The 20,709-nt window shown below is 54.8% G+C and overlaps 10 protein-coding genes across 10 annotated transcripts; 4 read left to right on the top strand and 6 right to left on the bottom strand.

Moving 5' to 3' along the window:
- Positions 1-302: 302 nt before the first annotated feature.
- On the bottom strand, positions 303-1,120 carry GUITHDRAFT_122279 (hypothetical protein; the record flags this gene model as incomplete). The annotated part of the gene is made up of 4 exons (XM_005818443.1): positions 303-379; positions 448-627; positions 682-717; positions 770-1,120. Coding segments are annotated over 4 exons (644 nt in total), but the record flags the coding sequence as incomplete, so codon positions are not given.
- Positions 1,121-2,431: 1,311 nt separating this feature from the next.
- Positions 2,432-3,345, bottom strand: GUITHDRAFT_122280 (hypothetical protein; the record flags this gene model as incomplete). The annotated part of the gene is made up of 2 exons (XM_005818444.1): positions 2,432-3,017; positions 3,068-3,345. 2 exons carry the CDS (start codon positions 3,343-3,345, stop codon positions 2,432-2,434), a joined length of 864 nt encoding a protein of 287 aa, XP_005818501.1.
- Positions 3,346-4,174: 829 nt separating this feature from the next.
- GUITHDRAFT_122281 (hypothetical protein) lies at positions 4,175-4,687 on the bottom strand (the record flags this gene model as incomplete). Its single annotated transcript, XM_005818445.1, has 1 exon — positions 4,175-4,687. The coding sequence occupies one exon, from the start codon at positions 4,685-4,687 to the stop codon at positions 4,175-4,177; it is 513 nt and encodes a 170-aa protein (XP_005818502.1).
- A 792-nt stretch (positions 4,688-5,479) lies between these two features.
- GUITHDRAFT_149237 (hypothetical protein) lies at positions 5,480-6,793 on the bottom strand (the record flags this gene model as incomplete). Its single annotated transcript, XM_005818446.1, has 1 exon — positions 5,480-6,793. The coding sequence occupies one exon, from the start codon at positions 6,791-6,793 to the stop codon at positions 5,480-5,482; it is 1,314 nt and encodes a 437-aa protein (XP_005818503.1).
- Positions 6,794-7,121: 328 nt separating this feature from the next.
- On the top strand, positions 7,122-8,435 carry GUITHDRAFT_149238 (hypothetical protein; the record flags this gene model as incomplete). Its single annotated transcript, XM_005818447.1, has 1 exon — positions 7,122-8,435. The coding sequence occupies one exon, from the start codon at positions 7,122-7,124 to the stop codon at positions 8,433-8,435; it is 1,314 nt and encodes a 437-aa protein (XP_005818504.1).
- Positions 8,436-9,343: 908 nt separating this feature from the next.
- Positions 9,344-9,667, top strand: GUITHDRAFT_122284 (hypothetical protein; the record flags this gene model as incomplete). Its single annotated transcript, XM_005818448.1, has 1 exon — positions 9,344-9,667. The coding sequence occupies one exon, from the start codon at positions 9,344-9,346 to the stop codon at positions 9,665-9,667; it is 324 nt and encodes a 107-aa protein (XP_005818505.1).
- Positions 9,668-11,416: 1,749 nt separating this feature from the next.
- Positions 11,417-12,133, bottom strand: GUITHDRAFT_83066 (hypothetical protein; the record flags this gene model as incomplete). Its single annotated transcript, XM_005818449.1, has 1 exon — positions 11,417-12,133. The coding sequence occupies one exon, from the start codon at positions 12,131-12,133 to the stop codon at positions 11,417-11,419; it is 717 nt and encodes a 238-aa protein (XP_005818506.1).
- A 1,288-nt stretch (positions 12,134-13,421) lies between these two features.
- GUITHDRAFT_122286 (hypothetical protein) lies at positions 13,422-14,497 on the top strand (the record flags this gene model as incomplete). The annotated part of the gene is made up of 6 exons (XM_005818450.1): positions 13,422-13,847; positions 13,894-13,982; positions 14,036-14,110; positions 14,158-14,241; positions 14,335-14,410; positions 14,456-14,497. 6 exons carry the CDS (start codon positions 13,422-13,424, stop codon positions 14,495-14,497), a joined length of 792 nt encoding a protein of 263 aa, XP_005818507.1.
- Positions 14,498-14,870: 373 nt separating this feature from the next.
- GUITHDRAFT_62077 (hypothetical protein) lies at positions 14,871-15,038 on the bottom strand (the record flags this gene model as incomplete). Its single annotated transcript, XM_005818451.1, has 1 exon — positions 14,871-15,038. A coding segment is annotated over one exon (168 nt), but the record flags the coding sequence as incomplete, so codon positions are not given.
- An 851-nt stretch (positions 15,039-15,889) lies between these two features.
- Positions 15,890-18,316, top strand: GUITHDRAFT_149242 (hypothetical protein; the record flags this gene model as incomplete). The annotated part of the gene is made up of 1 exon (XM_005818452.1): positions 15,890-18,316. One exon carries the CDS (start codon positions 15,890-15,892, stop codon positions 18,314-18,316), a length of 2,427 nt encoding a protein of 808 aa, XP_005818509.1.
- Positions 18,317-20,709: the final 2,393 nt, after the last annotated feature.

The following is a 20,709-nucleotide window of genomic DNA, read 5'->3' on the forward strand; positions in this document are numbered from 1 at the left end:
TTTAAATAGAAGGGTGAGGACAAGCCCTGCTTCCTTTTGTGCTGCAGCATGTGGGTGAGAGAGTACAAGAGGAGAGGAGAGGAGAGGAGAGGGGAGGAGAGGAGAGGAGAGGAGAGGAGAGGATGGGTTTGGGGAGGAGAGGAGAGGAGAGGATGGGTTTGGAGAGGAGAGGAGAGGAGAGGAGAGGAGAGGAGAGGAGAGGAGAGGAGAGGAGATCAGGAGAGGGCAGCAAGAGGAGAGGAGGAAGGAGTGAAACATGGGATTGCACTTCTGCTCTCCTCATCAAATTTCTCTCATCTCACAGGTTGCATCTTCCGCTGAGCATGACGTAGACGGCGTCGGGGACCTCGTCTTGTCTGAATAGGAAGTCGCCCTCAGTCTGCAAGGACGACGCGCAGTGATATCAGCAAGGGCGAGCATGACGGGAGGGAAAAGCCTGTCCTTCACCTTAGTCGTCAATACGGCAACGCTTGCAAGCTCCTGCGTCTGCGCCTCCGAGAAAGACTGGAAGAACTTGAACTTGCGAACGATGGAGAGAAGCTTCTCGATCCTGTCATGGAGGTTCGTAGACTCGAGGCTCTTCATCAACTGGAACTCGTTGGGCGCTATGTTGGTCTTGCCCACCACCTGACGGGCTCAAGTCATGAGACGGTAAGGCGACAGAGACACGAGAGAACTGACGGAGATCGCTGCTGCCTTGTGAACAGCCTTGGAGACCTGAGACGAGTGACGTCATGACACGTCGGTCAGCTACCGCCACCTCCCTTACTTTCTTCCGAAGTTTCGACTGATGGTGGTTCAGAAGGTAATCCCACTTTGGCAGCTTCAACTCTTCCTTGTCTTCTTTGCTCGCTTCAGCCGAATCATCCTTCTTCTTCCTTCCCAGCGCCACTGCCGCAAACACCTTCATCGCAACCCTCGCCATGTTTCCTTTCTTCGCCAGCTGAGGAGCTGCATCTTGCTTTCCGTCTTGCTCCTCGCGTGCATTAGCATGTAGGCGATTGGTCAGGTCCCGAAGAGAAGGTTTGTTCAAGACGCGCTGACTGCCGTGCGATGCGACGAGAGATTTCTGACTGCTGTTGTTCCCCAGCACTTCAGACCTCAACTCATCTTTCTGCATCGCCGAATGTCTGACAAGACCCGTCAGATCCGCTATCAACTTCGTCTTCCTCAACAAGGGCGCCCAGTATGCCCCGTGGTGGTGTCGAGGGGAGAGCTGTCGCTCAGGGGTGGGAGGAGAGACGACGGTAAGGGTCCCTTGAGGAACGTGGAGGTCCGATGTCTGTCGACGTAGAGCATGCCTGCGAGGGGACGTCTTGGTTTCCTTTCCTTCCTCGCCGTCGGGGTCCGTCACCTCAACGCTATGAGAGGAGGGGTGGCTGGAGAAGAGCTGAGGGAGCGAGTTGGACTGCAAGGAGAAATCTTTGATGTTGACGTTACGACGAGGGGAGATCTTGAAGTTCTTGCTGGAGTTGAGGAAGGGGCCCTCAGTAGGGTTGGAGGAGGAGGAGGCGGCTGGCTTCAGGAGGGACAAGCGCGAGCGATGGACTTGGGCTTGGTCCTCATGATGAGCCAGGAGGGAGAAGTGGTGGGGTCGACCTTGAGACTGAGTAGAGAAGCTTCGCTCGGTCTCAAGTGGGGATGCGAGGGAGGATGCGAGGGGGGATGCGAGGGGGGTTGCTGGTGGGGAGCGTCGGAGACGGAGGGAGCAAGGGGAGGAGAGGAGAAGGCAAGTGGGGAGCGACGAGGAAGCAAGTGGGGGAGGCGAAGGGGGGTGCTGGTGGAGAGCGTCAGAGACGGAGGGAGCAAGGGGAGAAGACGAGGAAGCAGGATCAAGAGAGGAGGAAGGAAGAAGAGTCGGAGAGTGAGGGGACGGTAGCTCGGCAGCGAACGTCGCCATGGTTGGCAACGGATGTCAAAAGCCCACCCCCCACCCCCTGACAGTAGTGTGATAATCAAATGTATCTGAGGGGAGGGGGTGGATGAGGTGCAGGATTGCTACATTTGCGACTTTCAATGACCAGAGCAAGAAACTGAGAAAGTAAGAGCGATGAGGTGAGATGATGAGAGCGATGAGGTGAGATGATGAGAGCGATGAGGTGAGATGATGAGAGCGATGAGGTCAGATTGATCGCGGAGATGAGCACCTAGCCCGAACAGGTCGCCTTGGCAAGAACAGACCCGCTCTTCTTAACATTGAACGAAGTTTCGGGTACAATGTTGAGCTCCAAGTGATTTATACGAGAGAGTTGACAGTGGAGGGGAGGGGAAAGGACTGGGCAGGGCAGGAAAGATGGGGGTTGGACGTGGAGAGGGGTTCAGAGGAGAGGAGAGGAGGAGAGATGGAGTTTAGAGATGATGGAGGCGGAGGGAAGAAGTAACTTCAAGCATTGTTTTGCAACATCAATGCTATCACCATCAAATGATGAAATCAATCAAATCCACCTGGCCAGGCTCTGCTGCCTGCAGGGAGCATTACGTCTTGCCCTGCATACAGTCCCCGGTCGCGATCCCCCCTGCCCCCATGTAGCTGCGCAAGGACGTCGCTGGATTTCGTTTTCCTCACTTTTGCCGCATCCTCCTCTGCCTTGCGACGTATCGAGGCGACCTCCTCCTCAGCCCTGCGCATGATCTCCGCTACCTCCCGCTCCTGGGAGTCCACCTCGCGAGCAGCAAACTGGTTCTTGACGTCATCGGGGGAGTACACCATCTCGATGTCAAACTTTCGGTCAGGGTCGTCGTTGATCCTGTCAGGCAGGGCAGCCGAAACCTGTTGGATCACTGCGCTCAGGTCTGCCAGGCCCATCGGGCCCCCGGGGTTCCCGTACATGACGACCCTGGGGCGTTTGGCCGTGACGCCCTTCCCTTTCAGGGGTCTGCCAGGCTTTGGGTCAGGATGATCGTGGGAGCAGGTAAGCACAAACACGCTCGTCCCGAACCCTGACCCTGATACGTTCAACAAGTTTGTTCTGGCTTTCAGTGAGATCGCTTGTAAGAATAACTTGCCCGCTCGCTTCCTGTACGTCGCAGCCCTTCCCCTGCAGTCAGAGCTGGATTCCAAGGATACCTCTCCCGCGCCCCCCCTCGCTGTGCAGGTTCTGTCCTATCGGTCGAGCTTTGACCATCGTTGTCCTGCTCCAAGTCTTTGCCGCGTTTCCTTTTACCCCTGATGGAAAACCTCTGCACTATCTCCAACTGCTCTTCTCTCGTCAGCTCCATGAAATCGTCAACGCTCTTCCCCGTCTCGTTGACCCACTTCTCGGGGCATTGTCTTCTGTTCACACGACGACCTTGACGTTTGAGACTGACCAGCTCACTGTCTGTGCCCTCCATGTTTCCCATCATTGAGAAGTTTCTCATGGAGTCATCCACCTTCTGTAAGGACATGATCGATGATGATGATGCTGATGATCTCTCTCTCCCCTCCTCCCTACCTCCCTCCCTCTCTTTCCCTCTCCCTCTCCCTCTCCCTCTCCCTCTCCCTCTCTCTCTCTCTCCCTCTCTCTCTACGTCTCCCTCTATCTGCTCCCGTTGTCTCCCCTCCTCCCTAGCGTCTTGTCTCTTCTCCTCACTTTCCTTCCGCGTAAAACAAAAAAAAAAGGTTTGGTCTCGCCCAAGACGAGCTAGTCCTGATCCTTGTTCCCCTGCTTGTCGCGCATGGTGCCGCTCGTGTGGTTGGACTGACGGTGTTGGCTGCCTCTTCTTTCTGTGTGGTCTCTTGTTGCATGAGGCGGACTTGTTGGTTTACTCTTTCCTTCCTAGCTTGCTCCTGTTTGTCCACTCAAGTGATTAAACATAACTATTTTTCTCATTTTTCTTATTCTACTACTGATGGTCCTCGTGATAGATCAGTGAATGGACTGACTGACTCAGCACAAGACTGACGTGTGTGCTTGTCATGGCTGAGTGATGCTTAGTGGGACTTGTTGTGTAGTTTGTTGATGTATCGAAGTAAATAAGTATACACGAGCCGCACATACAGCAAACATGAAAAATTCACAAAAATTCACATGGACCCAGTCATCGCTTCAGATTCATGATACCATATCCTGAGACGTGATGTTGTGCAAAACATCAACTTACATGCCCGAATCCTTTGAATGCATGCAGCAATTCGGCTTTGAATTACAAAACTCATGGTAGGGCAGCAAACAGGCAGGGCAGACTTGGCTGTTCAAATTTCATCCACGTTCAGCTCACACTGCTCGTACCACTTGAGCCAGTTGCGATCTTTCGCGTCAAACGGCGTCCAGAGGCAGGGCCAAGAACCTGACATGCTGCTGGACTCTGACTCCTCCACGCCCTGCTCTGAAGCCTCCGACTCACTCCCAGCAGAAACTACTCGATGCGATCGCTGCTGCTCGAAGGAGGCTGCAGGTGAGTCAAAGACTAGTATGCTCTCAGTCAAACCAGAGATCTCATCCTCTGACTCCGCATCGTCCACACTGCCACAAGCTTCTTCTGATGCAGTAGTCATTGGTTGTTTAACGAACGGTTCGTTCTCATTCCAAGAGCTCGCGCGGCTCTGCTGTGCATCCATGGGGTTGGGCTCAGGGGCTTCTGCTACAGGGGTCACTTGTGGAGGCGGGTCAGCAAGTGTCTCAGAGGGGTTGAGAGCCCAGCGGCTGTATGGCCATCGCCTGATACCGAACTTGCGACATGCAAGCTTGAGGCTGGTGACCGACATGCCCTGGACAGGAAGTGAGCGGTTGAAGCCTTCCTCCTACAACTCTCATGCTGACAAGAGCGAAATCAAGAGATATCTCACCAAGCGTCTTGCTGCCATCTCCTGGGGAAGGTGGAACAGGGCCTGGAGGGTAGGAAGGGAGATGCTGACTGGGGGAGGAGGGGTGGAGCAGTCGCCGCGAGGGCGCGGAGAAACAAGAACATGAGCGGAAGAGTTCATGAACCTGGACAGTCAGACGACAAGGGGAGCAGGAGGCGAGGGCGATGGCCGAGGTCTGCCGGTGAAGGAATGGAGGGGTAGGGAGGGAGGTGCAACGGCTTTCCATTAGACCTCATTTCATACAACGATTGCCTGTTGCTTCCATCGAAAAGACCTCTGTTGGATGGGAGATGCACCGTGGCAGCCACACCGAATACGGCGGAACTTGTCGGAAGCCATAAGTCCCTAATCATTGAAGTGCCACTCAAACTCGGCCGGGACCCACTTGGGCCGTGGAATCGATCTGGGGAGGTAGAGGCACGGGAGCACAAAAAGGTACAAGTGCAGGCTGCTCGTCGGAGTTGGTCAAGGCGGAAGCCAACAAGGTTCAGATGTCCTTTGAGTTGCTCGCTGTGCGCAGGCCTGCTTCCCGAGCCCTCCCTGCTGCATATATACCCCACTACCCCCCGAGGTTGCTGTCACAGGAAGGAACAAGCAGGAGCTCAAGCAGCGAGCAGACGACGACTGACCTTGTATATGCTGGTTGTCGCGGTCCAAGGTCGAGATCGCGGAAACCAAAACGAAGCATTCATTTCAGAACAACTCATACGTGTTATACACAGATGCTTTGATCACAGTCTTTTTGGGCTGAGGTCTTGCGGGAGGGGCTGGGAGGATGTTGGGGATGGATGTCTGCCACCATAGCTTGAAGTGTGCGATGTTGGTCTCCACCTCGCTCGGACGAAAGTCGCTGAGCTTCAGGGTGACCCTGTCGTTGTCCAGTGCGGTGTATGGGTTGCCCAACGGGATGGAGACATAGCCGTCATCTCCGGAGTCCCAGAGCTTTGGAGAGAAAGGAGCCCTGAGCATGCGACTGGGCTCCGACAGTGACGGGTCTATCAAGAACCCCGTCTTCCTGCACTCCAGCTCGATGCAAGCATAGGCAATAGAGATCTTGACATACTCAGGGGTCTTGAACATGCTTTTGGTCTGGAACCACGACACCCTCTCCTGCATGGTCTCAATCCACTCGTGTACCTCTGCGATGGTGGTCATTGCCGATACCGGTGCGAACAGGTTGAGCACATACTTTCGTGCTATCCCATGCACAAAGCAGCAGAGCTGGTGGAGGACACTCTTGATTGGCCCGTATTGCGAGAGCCAATGAGGGTGAGTGTTGCAAGCCTGAATGAAGTAGGGCTCGATCCTCTGGTACCATACCCTGTTCCAGTACGGTATCCAGACAACCTCTCCTGCATCTGTGAGGACATCATCCTGCCACTTGTAATCTTGAGAATGCAGCGAGATGTAGGTGTTGGACACCGTGCGGGAGCTGAGGATGGGCACCGGTGCGACGGACTTGTAGATGGAGGAGCGGATGTTGGTCTCCGTGTCTCTCTGCCACTCCTCTGCCGAGGAGCTCCAATAGAGTTGCTTGAAGGCAAAGTAGATGTGCCATCCCTTGCCGCTGCAGCACACCATGATCTGATTGATGTCCTTGGTCGACTCGCGGACAAAGTTGGTGTACACCCCCTGGCAGATCTGGCTGATCATGAGGAGGTGGACGAGAGGGTCCAGCGTCACGGTGTCAATGTCCATCACGAGCATCCTGTTGCATGGATGGTAGGTTTGATTGGTGCCGGTCACTGGGATGTTGAGCTCGGCCCCGAGGTGCAGAGAGCAGATGTCATTCTTCCTTATGAAGTCATAGAGGTCCGAGACCGGGTCCCGACGGATGGGCTTGCCCTTGAAGGTGGACATCTTGAACGCCATGATGTCTGCATGCTTGAGGCCCTGGAAGGGGAAGAAGATCTTGGCTATCATATCGAAGATGCCTCTTTCCTGGAGGTAATGGAAGAGAGTACGCACACCCTGTCTGCCACGTGCTGACACCTGTGTGGGACACATGGAGATGGCAAGGGGGTCATGATGAGGGAGGCTTTATAGCAACCCTCCCCTAGTCCCGAAATGTGCTGGAACTGTGCTTGAATTGTGCTGAAACATTTCTAGCACAATTCAGACACAGTTCCTGGCGACATACTACCGAAGCCCCTACCCCCACCTCCTACCCTAGGCCCAACCACCCTCGCCTCCCCCGTAGTCAGCTAGGAAACGGAGGCTGCTCTCACAGGCTCGCCTCAAAGATGGAGCTGAGAAGACTCCAGAACTTTCCGGGATGTCGCCAGGAACTGTGTCTATATAAAGTCTCCCTCATCATGACCCCCTTGCCATCTCCATGTGTCCCACACAGGTGTCAGCACGTGGCAGACAGGGTGTGCGTACTCTCTTCCATTACCTCCAGGAAAGAGGCATCTTCGATATGATAGCCAAGATCTTCTTCCCCTTCCAGGGCCTCAAGCATGCAGACATCATGGCGTTCAAGATGTCCACCTTCAAGGGCAAGCCCATCCGTCGGGACCCGGTCTCGGACCTCTATGACTTCATAAGGAAGAATGACATCTGCTCTCTGCACCTCGGGGCCGAGCTCAACATCCCAGTGACCGGCACCAATCAAACCTACCATCCATGCAACAGGATGCTCGTGATGGACATTGACACCGTGATGCTGGACCCTCTCGTCCACCTCCTCATGATCAGCCAGATCTGCCAGGGGGTGTACACCAACTTTGTCCGCGAGTCGACCAAGGACATCAATCAGATCATGGTGTGCTGCAGCGGCAAGGGATGGCACATCTACTTTGCCTTCAAGCAGCTCTATTGGAGCTCCTCGGCAGAGGAGTGGCAGAGAGACACGGAGACCAACATCCGCTCCTCCATCTACAAGTCCGTCGCACCGGTGCCCATCCTCAGCTCCCGCACGGTGTCCAACACCTACATCTCGCTGCATTCTCAAGATTCCAAGTGGCAGGATGATGTCCTCACAGATGCAGGAGAGGTTGTCTGGATACCGTACTGGAACAGGGTATGGTACCAGAGGATCGAGCCCTACTTCATTCAGGCTTGCAACACTCACCCTCATTGGCTCTCGCAATACGGGCCAATCAAGAGTGTCCTCCACCAGCTCTGCTGCTTTGTGCATGGGATAGCACGAAAGTATGTGCTCAACCTGTTCGCACCGGTATCGGCAATGACCACCATCGCAGAGGTACACGAGTGGATTGAGACCATGCAGGAGAGGGTGTCGTGGTTCCAGACCAAAAGCATGTTCAAGACCCCTGAGTATGTCAAGATCTCTATTGCCTATGCTTGCATCGAGCTGGAGTGCAGGAAGACGGGGTTCTTGATAGACCCGTCACTGTCGGAGCCCAGTCGCATGCTCAGGGCTCCTTTCTCTCCAAAGCTCTGGGACTCCGGAGATGACGGCTATGTCTCCATCCCGTTGGGCAACCCATACACCGCACTGGACAACGACAGGGTCACCCTGAAGCTCAGCGACTTTCGTCCGAGCGAGGTTGAGACCAACATCGCACACTTCAAGCTATGGTGGCAGACATCCATCCCCAACATCCTCCCAGCCCCTCCCGCAAGACCTCAGCCCAAAAAGACTGTGATCAAAGCATCTGTGTATAACACGTATGAGTTGTTCTGAAATGAATGCTTCGTTTTGGTTTCCGCGATCTCGACCTTGGACCGCGACAACCAGCATATACAAGGTCAGTCGTCGTCTGCTCGCTGCTTGAGCTCCTGCCTCCTCTTGCCCCCCGTCTCTCCTGTCTCTCCTGTCCTGCCTCCTCTTGACCCTCTCTCCTGTGACTCCTGTCCTGCCCGATCCCTTCCCTTGTTCCTTCCTGTTGTCGGGGCTCCAACCGAAGCCCCCACCCCCACCCCCTGTCCTAGCCCACCCCACAACCCTCGCCTCCCCCGCAGCCAGCTAGGAAACGGAGGCTGCTGTCACAGGCTCGCCTCAGAGAGGGAGCTGACGGCAACCTCGGGGGGTAGTGGGGTATATATGCAGCAGGGAGGGCTCGGGAAGCAGGCCTGCGCACAGCGAGCAACTCAAAGGACATCTGAACCTTGTTGGCTTCCGCCTTGACCAACTCCGACGAGCAGCCTGCACTTGTACCTTTTTGTGCTCCCGTGCCTCTACCTCCCCAGATCGATTCCACCCAGACCCAGCGCTCAGGCTAGAGGCTCGCAGGCCCGAGGGGACACGGGCGGAACGTGGGCCCCGGCCGAGTTTGAGTCCGATCACTGATTAGGGACTTATGCAACAGAGGTCTTTTCGATGGAAGCAACAGGCAATCGTTCTATGAAACTTGAGGTCTCCCTACCCCTCCATTCCTTCTCCGGCAGACCTCGGCCATCGCCCTCGCCTCCTGCTCCCCTTGTCGTCTGAGAAACCTTTTAGTCAACAGATCAGTCAGTAGTGATTTTCAACACCCTTTCGGAAAATTGTCTTTTTTTTTCCACGCGACCCCCACCCCCACCTCAATCTGACCCCTCCTTCTCCCTGTTGGGGCACAGTAACTACGGGGGTACCTTTCGCGGCTCTTGACAATGCACAACATCCTCGTTCCTTCCTCCTTCGCCGTCCTCCTTGGCGGCGCCGCCTTCAACGCTGCTGGATACAACAGCGGTCCCGGTGTCTACGAGTGGAAGGCTGGAGGAAGCGGAGACAAGGCCTTCTGCAAGGCCAACATGAGCGGGTCCCCCAACGACGAGATCTTCTGGGAGTACCCTGTCTGCAGGAGGTACAGCACAAACTTCAGCGAGTGGGACGACCTGGACTCAAGCATCTTCAACTTCAAGTCAATCACTACGCCTGTCGACCCCAGCTACGTCGACGACTGGCTCTACAATGTCGGAAACGGCATCTACTAGTTCACCACTGCGTCCTGAGCTCTCCGAGGAGGAAGGGTGTTGTACTTGTTTCTGTTCCTAACAAACTTGGCTTCACCCTTCTTGATCATCTCCCCTGTCGCTCTCTGTCTCTGTCTCTGTCTCTGTCTCTGTCTGTCTGTCTGTCTGTCTGTCTGTCTGTCTGTCTGTCTGTACTGCAACCTGTAGCTGTCAGACATCAAGTCCCTCTAGCTCAGGGCGACATCAACTTCATTGTCCTGCACATCGTACGTGGTACTTGGATAGTTGTAGGCTACATCAACTGAAGGACAGCAATCCTTGTGAGGAGACGAGCAGATGGAGTATGCCTCCGAGCCCGTGAGCTGGCGATTTCGAGCCTGCAGAGCTTCGAAAGTATACAGTTGAGTCAGGGCTGTCAGTGTGATTCATTCACGGGAGTAGATTGATGGAGGAGGTTTCTCTCTCGCAGCAGTTTCGAGAACTTCTTACTTCATTGGGAGCATCATCGTATCGTGCGCCAGGTGACCGTACGAATCCCAACGCTACATGGTTATGGGATCAGGTCCATTTGAGTGGAGCTGTGCACTTACGGTGCGCACCCCGTCTGACATGACGGTCACGGTAGCCGCAAGTGCAAGCGGGTCAACGGGGGAGAGGGGGAGGAGGGGGGAAACGCGACGTGCGACAGGCTTGACCCTGGCGGTCGGGGAGGACCAAGAAGGCTGATGATGAGTTTGCCATCACTCAGCATTTTGTCAATCTCGTTGACGAGCAGGTGTTTGATGCTTGTGTGCCCTTAGAATCATCGCTCTAGGATTACATACCGGCGATCCCTCCGTCCTTGAAACGCGTAGGAAAAGTTACCAGCACAAGTTTTTGGTAGTGATGCCTAGATTGTGCTGATAACTTTTCAAATATCGTGTGATAGATAGATTGTACTGAAAATTTTCCAGCACAATTCGAGTGATAGCTAGATTGTGCTGTAAATGTTTTAGAGTGACGGCTGAGGGGGGACTATATGAATGAACCTCTTTCGCAAACTCGACCCAAGGCACGCAGATGACAGACGCCTTTGAAAACTTTTGAAGGCATGATCATCTGAACAGCAAGGATGTTGACATAGGACGGGAGTTGCATCAAGTGTGTTGCTGGAAAACAGGCGCCATGCACGGTTGAATGACCTTGCCAATTGGTGTACGGAGGGGGAATGCAAAGATTTGGATAAAGATATACGTCGGGAGCTCTACTTCATTCACATTGAGAAGATTATCTATTGCCGGCTGTATGGATCAACGGAGGAGCTCGAGACTGCTCTCACTGTGGCACGTAAGTATGCTCGCATCTATGCAGGTGTTGACAAACTGGACCTAGACATGCTCATGTGTCTCTTTCCCGATGCTCATGTAGGATACTGAGTTTCTCGTTCCATCAAGGGTTTGCGTCTTCCAAGCACGAGACAGCCTCTCGCGTCCGGGCCCCCGGGGCCGGGCTGATCGCCGTCCAAGTGCAGCAGGATCACCAACTCAAGTACCAACCGATCTCAACCTCCCCGCTCTAGCCATGGAAGTGCAATCCATGATCGACGCGGAGCACGCGTCCATATTCCCTTCATGCGCCTCTCATCGCAAATGGACATCTCCACCGTCTAGACCTGCCCAGGACACGCCGACGGCCCTCTGCTTCCCTAGTCAGTTGCCCCTTGCCAGCGCTACCATGCGACCCCTGCAAGGCAGTCATCCAGCTACACTGCTTCATCATGTCCGCACCTGATCAGCTCCTTGCCTGCTTGTACCTGCTGCTCCCTCCCCCGCATCCCTTGCATACCGATCGCTGCTGTCCGTGCTCGCATATGCTGCTGCCCCCGCATCCCTTGCATTTCGATCGGACCCGCCCGTGCTCGCATATGCTCCCGCCCCCGCAGTCCTTGCATTGCGATCGGACCCGCCCGTGCTCGCATATGCTGCTGCCCCCGCATCCCTTGCATACCGACCGGACCCGCCCGTGCTCGCATATGCTGCTGCCCCCGCATCCCTTGCACCTCGATCGCTCTCGCCCGTGCTCGCATATGCTGCTGCCCCCGCATCCCTTGCATACCGACCGGACCCGCCCGTGCTCGCATATGCTCCCGCCCCCGCATCCCTTGCATACCGATCGCTGCTGTCCGTGCTCGCATATGCTGCTGCCCCCGCATCCCTTGCACCTCGACCGGACCCGCCCGTGCTCGCATATGCTGCTGCCCCCGCATCCCTTGCATACCGACCGGACCCGCCCGTGCTCGCATATGCTCCCGCCCCCGCATCCCTTGCATACCGATCGCTGCCGCCCGTGCTCGCATATGCTGCTGCCCCCGCATCCCTTGCACCTCGACCGGACCCGCCCGTGCTCGCATATGCTGCTGCCCCCGCATCCCTTGCATACCGACCGGACCCGCCCGTGCTCGCATACACCCCTTCCTTTCCTTCTCTTCTCTATGTCTCCATCGACCATACCTTCCTCTTCTCGTTCCTCTCTCGTCTTGCCTGATCCCTCCAGCCTCCTCCTCTTGCTCGACCTGCCGCTGCCGTCTACCGTCATGGCTTTCCACCTGTGCTCAGACTTCATCCCCCTCATACGCCATCCTCGGTCAATGAATGAGCGGGGACGAGGGGGCCCTCCCTGAAGGGTCGTGCATGCTCAGCGAGCTGGCGGCTTTCAAGGAGAAGGAGAAGGGGAGGAGCGTCAGACAGGCGGTGAGACCTGCAGCCGCTCTTACCTCGATGCCATGTCATGCTGACCTGCAGCCGCCGCTCTTACCTTGATGCCATGTCATGCTGGCCTGCAGCCGCTCTTACCTTGATGCCATGTCATGCTGGCCTGCAGCCGCTCTTACCTTGATGCCATGTCATGCTGACCTGTAGCCGCTCTTACCTCGATGCCATGTCATGCTGGCGAGTTGTAACGCGTTTCTGCAGAACGATTGCTGGTACTCGGGGATTGGAGGACTAGCAGAATTCTTTTAAGAGACCTCTCCGAGGCTCAATCACAGCTTCAAGGTGAGCCCCCTTACCGCCCAAGTGATCCAACTTTTTGACTTCTTGTGAAGAAGATGATCAATCGTCTCTTTCCTGGAGCTCAACGAACGCAAATGCTCTGATCTTTTCCTGACTGGTCCGTCGAGCTCTGTGCAAGTCGTTGATGTCTGATTTTTTAAAATCCCAGGATGTATCCAGAAAAGCATAAGAGCTTCATTCAGCAGGTAGATGTTGTTGCAAGGGAATATGCTTGGTTTGCTTACCATCATCAAGGTGGAGAATGGCGATTACTCAGGATCTACCGGCGACTCGTCAACCGATCCAGAGACATCAAAAGATTCTTGTGTTTCTGCACCCGTTGTCTTTCTTTAAGCTTGGACGCTTTGAAGATCATCTCAATCAGAGCTTCTCTCCTTGGTTTTGACGTTGCCGTCGATTACTCCGAATGATTGTGTCTAGGGAAAGTGCTTGTCCGTTTTTGCATCCTGTTCACGTGAGATGGAGTTATATCGACATGACGAGAATAATAAATCCTCTATGACAAAGCTTGATACTTGATGATTTCTCTCGACAGAGACAGAATTTCTCATGAGAAGCCTGAGGCAGTCGCCTTCATGCTGTACTCCTCATCATACCTCCTCTATTGCTGTGACCGTGACCGGGTGGCACATCGGGCCCGCCGGCCATCGGACTCCCGGTCATCGGATAAAAAGCTTACGGTCATCAGTATCGTCAGGGATACGTTGAGTCGCCCAGTACCAGGCATGGCTGGCAGGCGCCTGTTGCACGTTGGGCTCCTGATCGCTGCCATAGAGACATGCAGGGGCTGGTCAGCACCGCAGCCTCTCAGAGCTCACGCTGGATCCCCTCCTCGTCACCGATGCCTCCTCCCTCGCGTCTCCATGTCAACAGAGCCGAACAGCAACCTGGCTCTCGACCGACGATCACTGCTGGCGCTTGGGATCTCACTTGCTTTCCTGCCTGGAAAGCTGCAAGCTGCCATCCCCTCGCAGGAAGAATACAACGTGGGAAGCGGAACAGTGGTCAGAGCCAAACAATCAAACAGGGAGGTTAGGAAGGAATTCAAAGCCCCACCTGCTTCAAAGGAAGAGGCCGTGGAAACGCTGAAGGATGCAGAACGCCTGGTCGATTCTCTGAGCGAGTATGCAAAGAACATGGCATGGGATGATGTAGGACTGGATTGTCTGTAGAATTCTTTGATTGACGGCCTCACAGATTCGGGCAGAAATGCTGACTGCACCCCTTGCAAACCAGAAGTTCTCAAAGCCTGACAGACCAGCCATCTTGTTCTTGTCTTTCTTCGGGTAAGAAATGTCTGGCGATCGAACCTGCACCTCATCTCATGATACCATTTCAGCTTCAAGTCGGAGAAGGAGTTGATGACGGTCATGAAAATCGACAAGAAAGCAGCCACTAGGATCGAGAAACTAAGGTCTTGTGCTACCCCAGGTTGATTCACTCGTGTGAATTTCTCTACAGGAAGGATGCTTCTCTTACCTTGATGGAGCTCGCTGAATTTGCATTCACAAATCGTGTTGTATTCTTTAATGAGGAGGACAAGAGGTGATTGTTGGCACTCACATGCCATGTGACCCTCCCTCTGAGCTCGCAATGTCTCGAGGGACGTTTGATCGCAAAGGACTAATTCATTGATAGGACTGTAGCTGAACTTTCTGAAAAGAACTTGCAAGTCGATCTCGACGAGGCTCTCCGACTCATTCAAGATTCGAAGGTGAGATGTTCATCAGCAACCTATCTGTCTCACACGCTTCGTCAGGAGCGAATCCAAGAAATCATTCAATCTCTTTCTGCTGCTTAATTTTTACACGTTGAGGGATGAAGAACTTAATATTCAAGTGAGATTCTGCACGGCGAAATAACCATTCATAAGAGCTACAGCAACAAACGTTAGTTAGGCTTTCTTGACCTCTCGTAGCGTCTAACCTGCGAATCGTCTTGAAGGCTCGCTATCCAAACATCGTTGGGCATTCTGTCGCTCTTGTAGCTTATATTGGATAAATTTACATGGTCGTCAAACGGACTCGCGTCCTTTGTTGCTGATGGAGTGATCAGCGTCAACAGCATGCCAGGAAAGCGAGAGGAGATTTACCTACTATGCGACTTACTCCATTACTTCTTGGACTGTAATATTGTTGTTGTGAACTTCTCCTCCTCAACAACATCACTTCGTTCAATAAGTTACAGGTTTCCTGGTCGAGCTTCTCATATGCTATATCGAAAGGCAGCTTTCCAGCTTTGTTGACGCAGTGTACACTTGCGCCGTGGGTTAACAGGTGTTTCACACATTCCTTTGACCCTTGTGAACACGCCTTGTGCAGAGCCGTGTTTCCGTATTCATCTGCAGCGTTGAACCATCACTGCCACTGCCAGAGAGCTACTTGCATCTCAGTCTTACCTGCCCAATTCAGGTCCAGCAGTTCGTCGCGGTCCAGGAGCAGGCAATGAAGAGTTTTCGAGTCTCCAGCAGCGGCAGCTCTGTGCAAGGAGAAGCAGACTTTCCTTCGCTTCGTCTCTTCCTCTGTCATGCTCGAAGTCTCTCTCTGCATCGACCCGCCGCCGCCACCACCACCACCACACGAACTCGGACAAGCATTGCCCATTCCGATCCGTGTCCTGCTACGTAGGGTGGGGTAGTATATTTTATATTCAGATACGGGTATTTGTTATGTATCATTAGGTGGTAGGGGTACTTTAAGTACCGGTAGTACATCGGAGTATGTCATGTTTTTTACTAAACAATTTTACTCATCACAGGTTTAGTCAACAGTTCAGGTGTATGGTAGCGTCGGGGGTAGTGGCATGATAAAATGGGGGTAGCCTTCAAGGGGGGTGGTGACGGTACCCCTTCAGATGCATCTGGCATGGCGCCCCAGCCAAGAGCAGAGGAAAGAGCAGATCAGATGCGAGATGAGCGAGAAACGACGAGCATGGAAGGGAGGAGTATCAGGAGCAAGATGGATAGCGCTAGCAATAATGAGATCGAGAGCAGTAACAAGAGCGATAGGGGAAGCAAACTCTAGAGCCATGTGAAAGAAGAGCACAAGAGTTTGTTTTGGGAACAAAGAATCACGAGGTGGGATAGAGAGCAAGAGCTGGAGGTGAAACGAGGAGGACAGGGAGGAGAACAGTGACAAGCTTCGAGAGATGATGCAAGTCTGAAACATTTTGGCAGGGATTTCTTTCCCCCGAGATGAGCAGCAACGAGCATCCTGCTCTGAAGGATATTCCCTTCCTCGATGTCGAGAACGTGGAGCGATACCTGCGGAGAAGTGAAGTAGGGGACTACCTCGTGTACCGTGCGAAAGAAGATGCCCCGATGGCAGGCGGCAAGTTTCTGCCCATCTGTGTCTCCTATGTGGACGACAGTTATCGGCACCTACACAACAAGATCTTCATGTGCTTGAACGGAGCAGACAACTGGGCCTCCATGGACGGGTGGTTGACGATTCATCCCGAGCCATGGTCCGTGCAAGACCCGTCGGAATTGCTACTAGGGAATCAGATTTATCCCGAGCTAGCCACGCTTGCAGATGTCCTGCCGGAGCTAGTCCGACGCATCGACTTGTCCGTTGCACCCAAGGCAGAGCAGCAAGTAGCCATCGCAAGCGAGCCCAGGGAGAGAGCAGCCGATGTTCTTGATCTTGCTGTGCCGGATGTTGAGACTGAGGTGGAGTGGATGGGCAGCCCAGACGATCAGGCGTTCTTTGAGCTGTTGAAGTTGTTCAAGTTCTCGCTGTCGACCTCCATATTGGCGATCGCATCGAGGTATGGAGGTGAGATTCCAGGGCTGATGCGCATACAAATCTCTCACAAGAGACTGCGGAGCATGATTGAAGAGGCTGCTAACCGAGAGATCGCCGTCAACTTTCCGGGAAGCTACCTCGAGCCCGAGTCCCAGTGTGTCGTCATCTGGCTTGTCTGTACGGAACTCACCGGACAGAAGTTCCTGCAGGCTTCTGTCGGCACCCAGCTTCGCAAATTTCTCACGATTGCCGAGGAGTTCGAGGTGAACGCGCAGGGTAAGATCAAGATATCATCTGCAGCAGCGCACATCATGGCAGCAGCTAGGCTGATAGGAAAGTCGCTGCTAGAGACTGTCAACACGTTCCCCCTGTGCTGTGCTCAAATCCTCTTCACCATTGACAGGACTGTGATGAAGAAGATCGGGTCAAAGGAGGTGGAGAAAGTGTCAACATTCTTGTTCGAGCGATTCGTCCTTGAAGCTATTCTCACTCCTGCCGTTTTTGGGATTTCAAAGGCGGACATATCTGACGTGCAGAAGCAAGCGTTGGATGCCCTGTACAAGCTCCTCAAGTTGTCCTCTAAAGCCAAAGATCCTCCGTCCATGACTGAATTCCGCGCCCTCGATTCTGTCATGCCTGCTGTGCCCGAGTGTCGAGAGATGCTGCGGAGCTTCTACCAGTCTGTGATCAGCATAGGATCCCCAGGGGCTCGCGTTCTTCCTGTATCCTCCTCCAATGGAGGGGTTCGCTTCAGCAGCATCGACGTTGACGTCCTCCTCAAGTTTCTGCGGGAGCACTACGTGGAGACCTTTGACGCGATCTCCTATATCGAGTCGCAGGCAGAGGCGACTGAGATCTGCTCCAGGCTGCAGCCCATGCTCTTCAAGCCCTCCGAGAAGGTTCCGGAGCTCCCGATCGGCAAGACGGTGGAGGCTCCGCACCCTGTCGACCTGACCAACGCTGCGTTCCTCGGAGAGATCGCCGTTGGCGACGTGCGAGTCGGCGACATTAGAAACGAGGAGACGCTCGGTCCTGCCATTCGCCGTGCGCTCGAGAGATCTGTAGAGCGTCCGGAAGCGGGAGCGGGAGCGGGAGCGGGAGCAGGAGCAGGAGCAGGAGCAGGAGTGTCGAACGAGATGGAGAAGGCTGGTGTGGGTCTGATCTTCCGCAAAGACAACTACGGACTCTTCCACGTGCTCACCATCGCGCAGGACGGGCCGGCGGATCGCAGTGGAGTGGTGGAGGTGGGAGACATCCTGGTGGAAGTGAACGGGAGCGAAGTGGTTGGCATGAGCCTGAGCCAGCTCAAGTCGCTGATCCTCGGGCCTGCCGGGTCGCCGGTGAAGCTAGTCTTCGAGAGGCCACAGAGCTCGTCGCTGTTCCGGTTCGAGCTCTGCCTCTTCCGCGGGAACTTCCGGGGGTCAGACTCGAAGTCCATCGGGTTCCCCATCCACCTGCAGAAGGCGAACCAGGAGAGCAGAATCTGGCACGAGATGTCCAGGGTGTTCGCGGAGATCGAAGAGCTGCAGCAGAGGAGGTCGCGAGCTGAGAAGGCGTTCCATGCTGCCGAGCAGCTCCGACAGCAGCAGGAGGCGGCGGCCGTGGACTCAGAGGAGAGGTGCGACAGGATGCGCAAGGATATTGCGGTGCTGGAGGAGAAGCTGGCGCAGATCCAGGGGGAGAGGAAGGAGCTTCAGGTTTCTATCGCCAAGGAGAACCTCCTGCTCGAGAAGCGCAAGTCTGGCCTGTCTCTTCCCTCCTTCTCGAGGCGGGACAGCAACAGCGAGAAGGCGATCTCTAGCCAGGAGGAGAAAGGGGAGGAGGGGCTGCAGTTGCCGGACTCCATCCAAGTCCCTTCCTGCCAGCAGCAGTGAAGCTGGGAGACCCTCTCCTGATGATAGAGAGCTAGAGGAGAAGCAGGGCGGAGAGAGGAGGAGGAGGGGGAGCTGTAAACTAAGCGCAGCTGCTGGGAGTAGACGAGAGCTTTGCTTTTAAAGGTTGGCTGCTGCCTGAAAGATCCTGCGAAGAAGCCCCTTGTCACTCCATTCCTTCTTCCTCCCGTCCAGTCCTAAATGCTCCATCCTCTCTGCCGTCCGCACAAAGAGAAGCCCTCCCTGGACCTGCGAGGAAGTGAGGAGACGATAGGGGGAGGAAGGAGAGAGAGAGGAGGAAGGATAGGAAGAGAGAGGGAGGAGGAACGCAACGTAGGGTGAAGAACGAGGGAGGAATGGATCAGAACGGGAAGGGGGAGGAACGAGTGGAGGGCTACTGACCACCATAACGTTGGTGACGAGAAAGAAGAGCGCTTCTTCTAGAGGAAGCGAACCGAGTTGAGGTCCGAGGAGAAAGTTGGAGCTGAGCGACCAGATGTTGAGATCTGCGGGGAAAGCGTAAGATGGTGTGAGGAGGGAGGAGAGGAGGGGGAGGAGAGGAGGGCTATGGAGATTGAAGGGAAGTGGGGAAAGTTCGGGAAGGTAAGGAGAGTTGCTAACGAAGGAGGTACGGGAGAAGGGAAAGGGGAGTGAACAAAAGGAGACAGAGGGAGGAGGAGGAGGGAAGGAGAGAGCAGGGAGGGGGGAGGGTTACATATCGCTATTCCATCCGCCATCCAGAGGAAGGCAGTAGGAAGACACACGCTGACGAGGACAAGCCTTCTCTCCCTCCACACGATGTGACCCCCGAATATCCACTGCAAGCAAACCACCGGGAGGGCCCAGCCTGCAGGAGCTGAGACCGAGCGAGAGCAGGGAGGAGAGGCAGGAGAGGAAGCAGCGAGGGAGATAGGTGGGAAAAGCGGGAGGGAGGGAGGAGGGAGGGAGGGAGGGAGGGATAAGTGGAGGGAGGGAGGGAGGAAGAAGGAGGGGGAGGAAGGAGGGAGGGGGAGGGGGAGGAAGGAGGGAGGGGGAGGAGGGGAGGGGAGCAGGAGGAGAAGGAGAAAGGATGGAGGAGGAGGAGGAGGGAGACTATACCTGTGATGAGGCTGAGGTATTTGGCCTTGTCCGATCCAGAGAAAAACACAACCCAGCTAAGGCCGGACAGCGCGGCGAGCAGGAGGCCACCTGCGACCCTGATAGCTCGATCCCTTGCTGCTGAACTGCCTCGATTGTTCTGCTGGGGAGCTCGTAACATGCTGTTCCTGATACTGGTAATGTACGTCAAAAACTACATCCTCCTCCTCCTCCTCTGTCCTGCTCCTGCTCCTGCTCCTCCTCCTCCTCCTGTTCCTCCTCCATTCTCCTACACCCCCTTCATTCTCCTCCTCCTCCCTCCTGCTCTCTTCACCTCAGCTGCAGCATTTGCCGCTCCATGGCTGTGAGAAGCCACAGGGAAGATGCGATTGTCTACCGAGTCACTTTCAGAAGGGAGCAGGGTAGAGCGATCCATGCGGATAAGGAGGTGTAAGGAGGAAGGGAAGGAGGGAGGGATGTGAAAGGGGAGGAGAGGAGGAACGGGAAGAGCGGAAGAAGGACGGGAGGGGAGAAAAAGGAGAGGGGAAAGGAGGAGGAAGAGGAGCAAGGAGGGAGGAGGAGGTAGTTCCAGGGATTGAGGAGGAGGAAGGTGGACCTGTATAATGAAGAAGCAGTACTCCTCTACAGGAACGTAGCCGATGGTGAAGAGAACTCGACCGGGAGGATACGTCCATATCCCCTGAGGTGAAGGGAGCGTGAGGGGAGGAAGGGGGGTAGAGGGAGCGCAGATGAGGGGGGGTAAGCAAAAGAGGAGAGGAGAGGAGAGGAGAGGAGAGGAGAGGAGAGGAGAGGAGAGGAGAGGAGAGGAGAGGAGAGGAGAGGAGAGGAGAGGAGAGAGGAGAGAGGAGGTGAGGAAGGGAGAGGAGACGAGAGGAGAGGAGGTTAAGACAGTAGTAAGGAATAAAGGAAGGGACAGGAAGAGGAGGAGAGATCGACTGACCTTGTAGACGAGGTAGTTGTCCCATGGAGTCGTGTAGGTGAGGGAGAGGAAACAGAGCAAGCAGGTGGCCGTCAGGCTCCTCATCCTCATCTTCTTCAACTTCTCGTGCAGAAATTCAACGTGAGGCTGTTGGCAGTCTTGTCAGCGCTGGCGGAGAATGATGATAATAATCAGGATGAGAATGATGAGGATGAGGAGGATGAGGATGAGGATGATGATGATGATGATGATGATGGCCGACACGACTCTATGGGACACGACTCCATGGGACAACGACCGCGGCTACAAGGTCAGTCGATCTCTCCTCCTCTTACTGTCCCTTCCTTTATTCCTGACTCGTGTCTTACTAGGGTCAAAC

This window comes from Guillardia theta, assembly GCF_000315625.1.
Source record: "Guillardia theta CCMP2712 unplaced genomic scaffold GUITHscaffold_306, whole genome shotgun sequence".
NCBI classification, from domain to species: domain Eukaryota; class Cryptophyceae; order Pyrenomonadales; family Geminigeraceae; genus Guillardia; species Guillardia theta.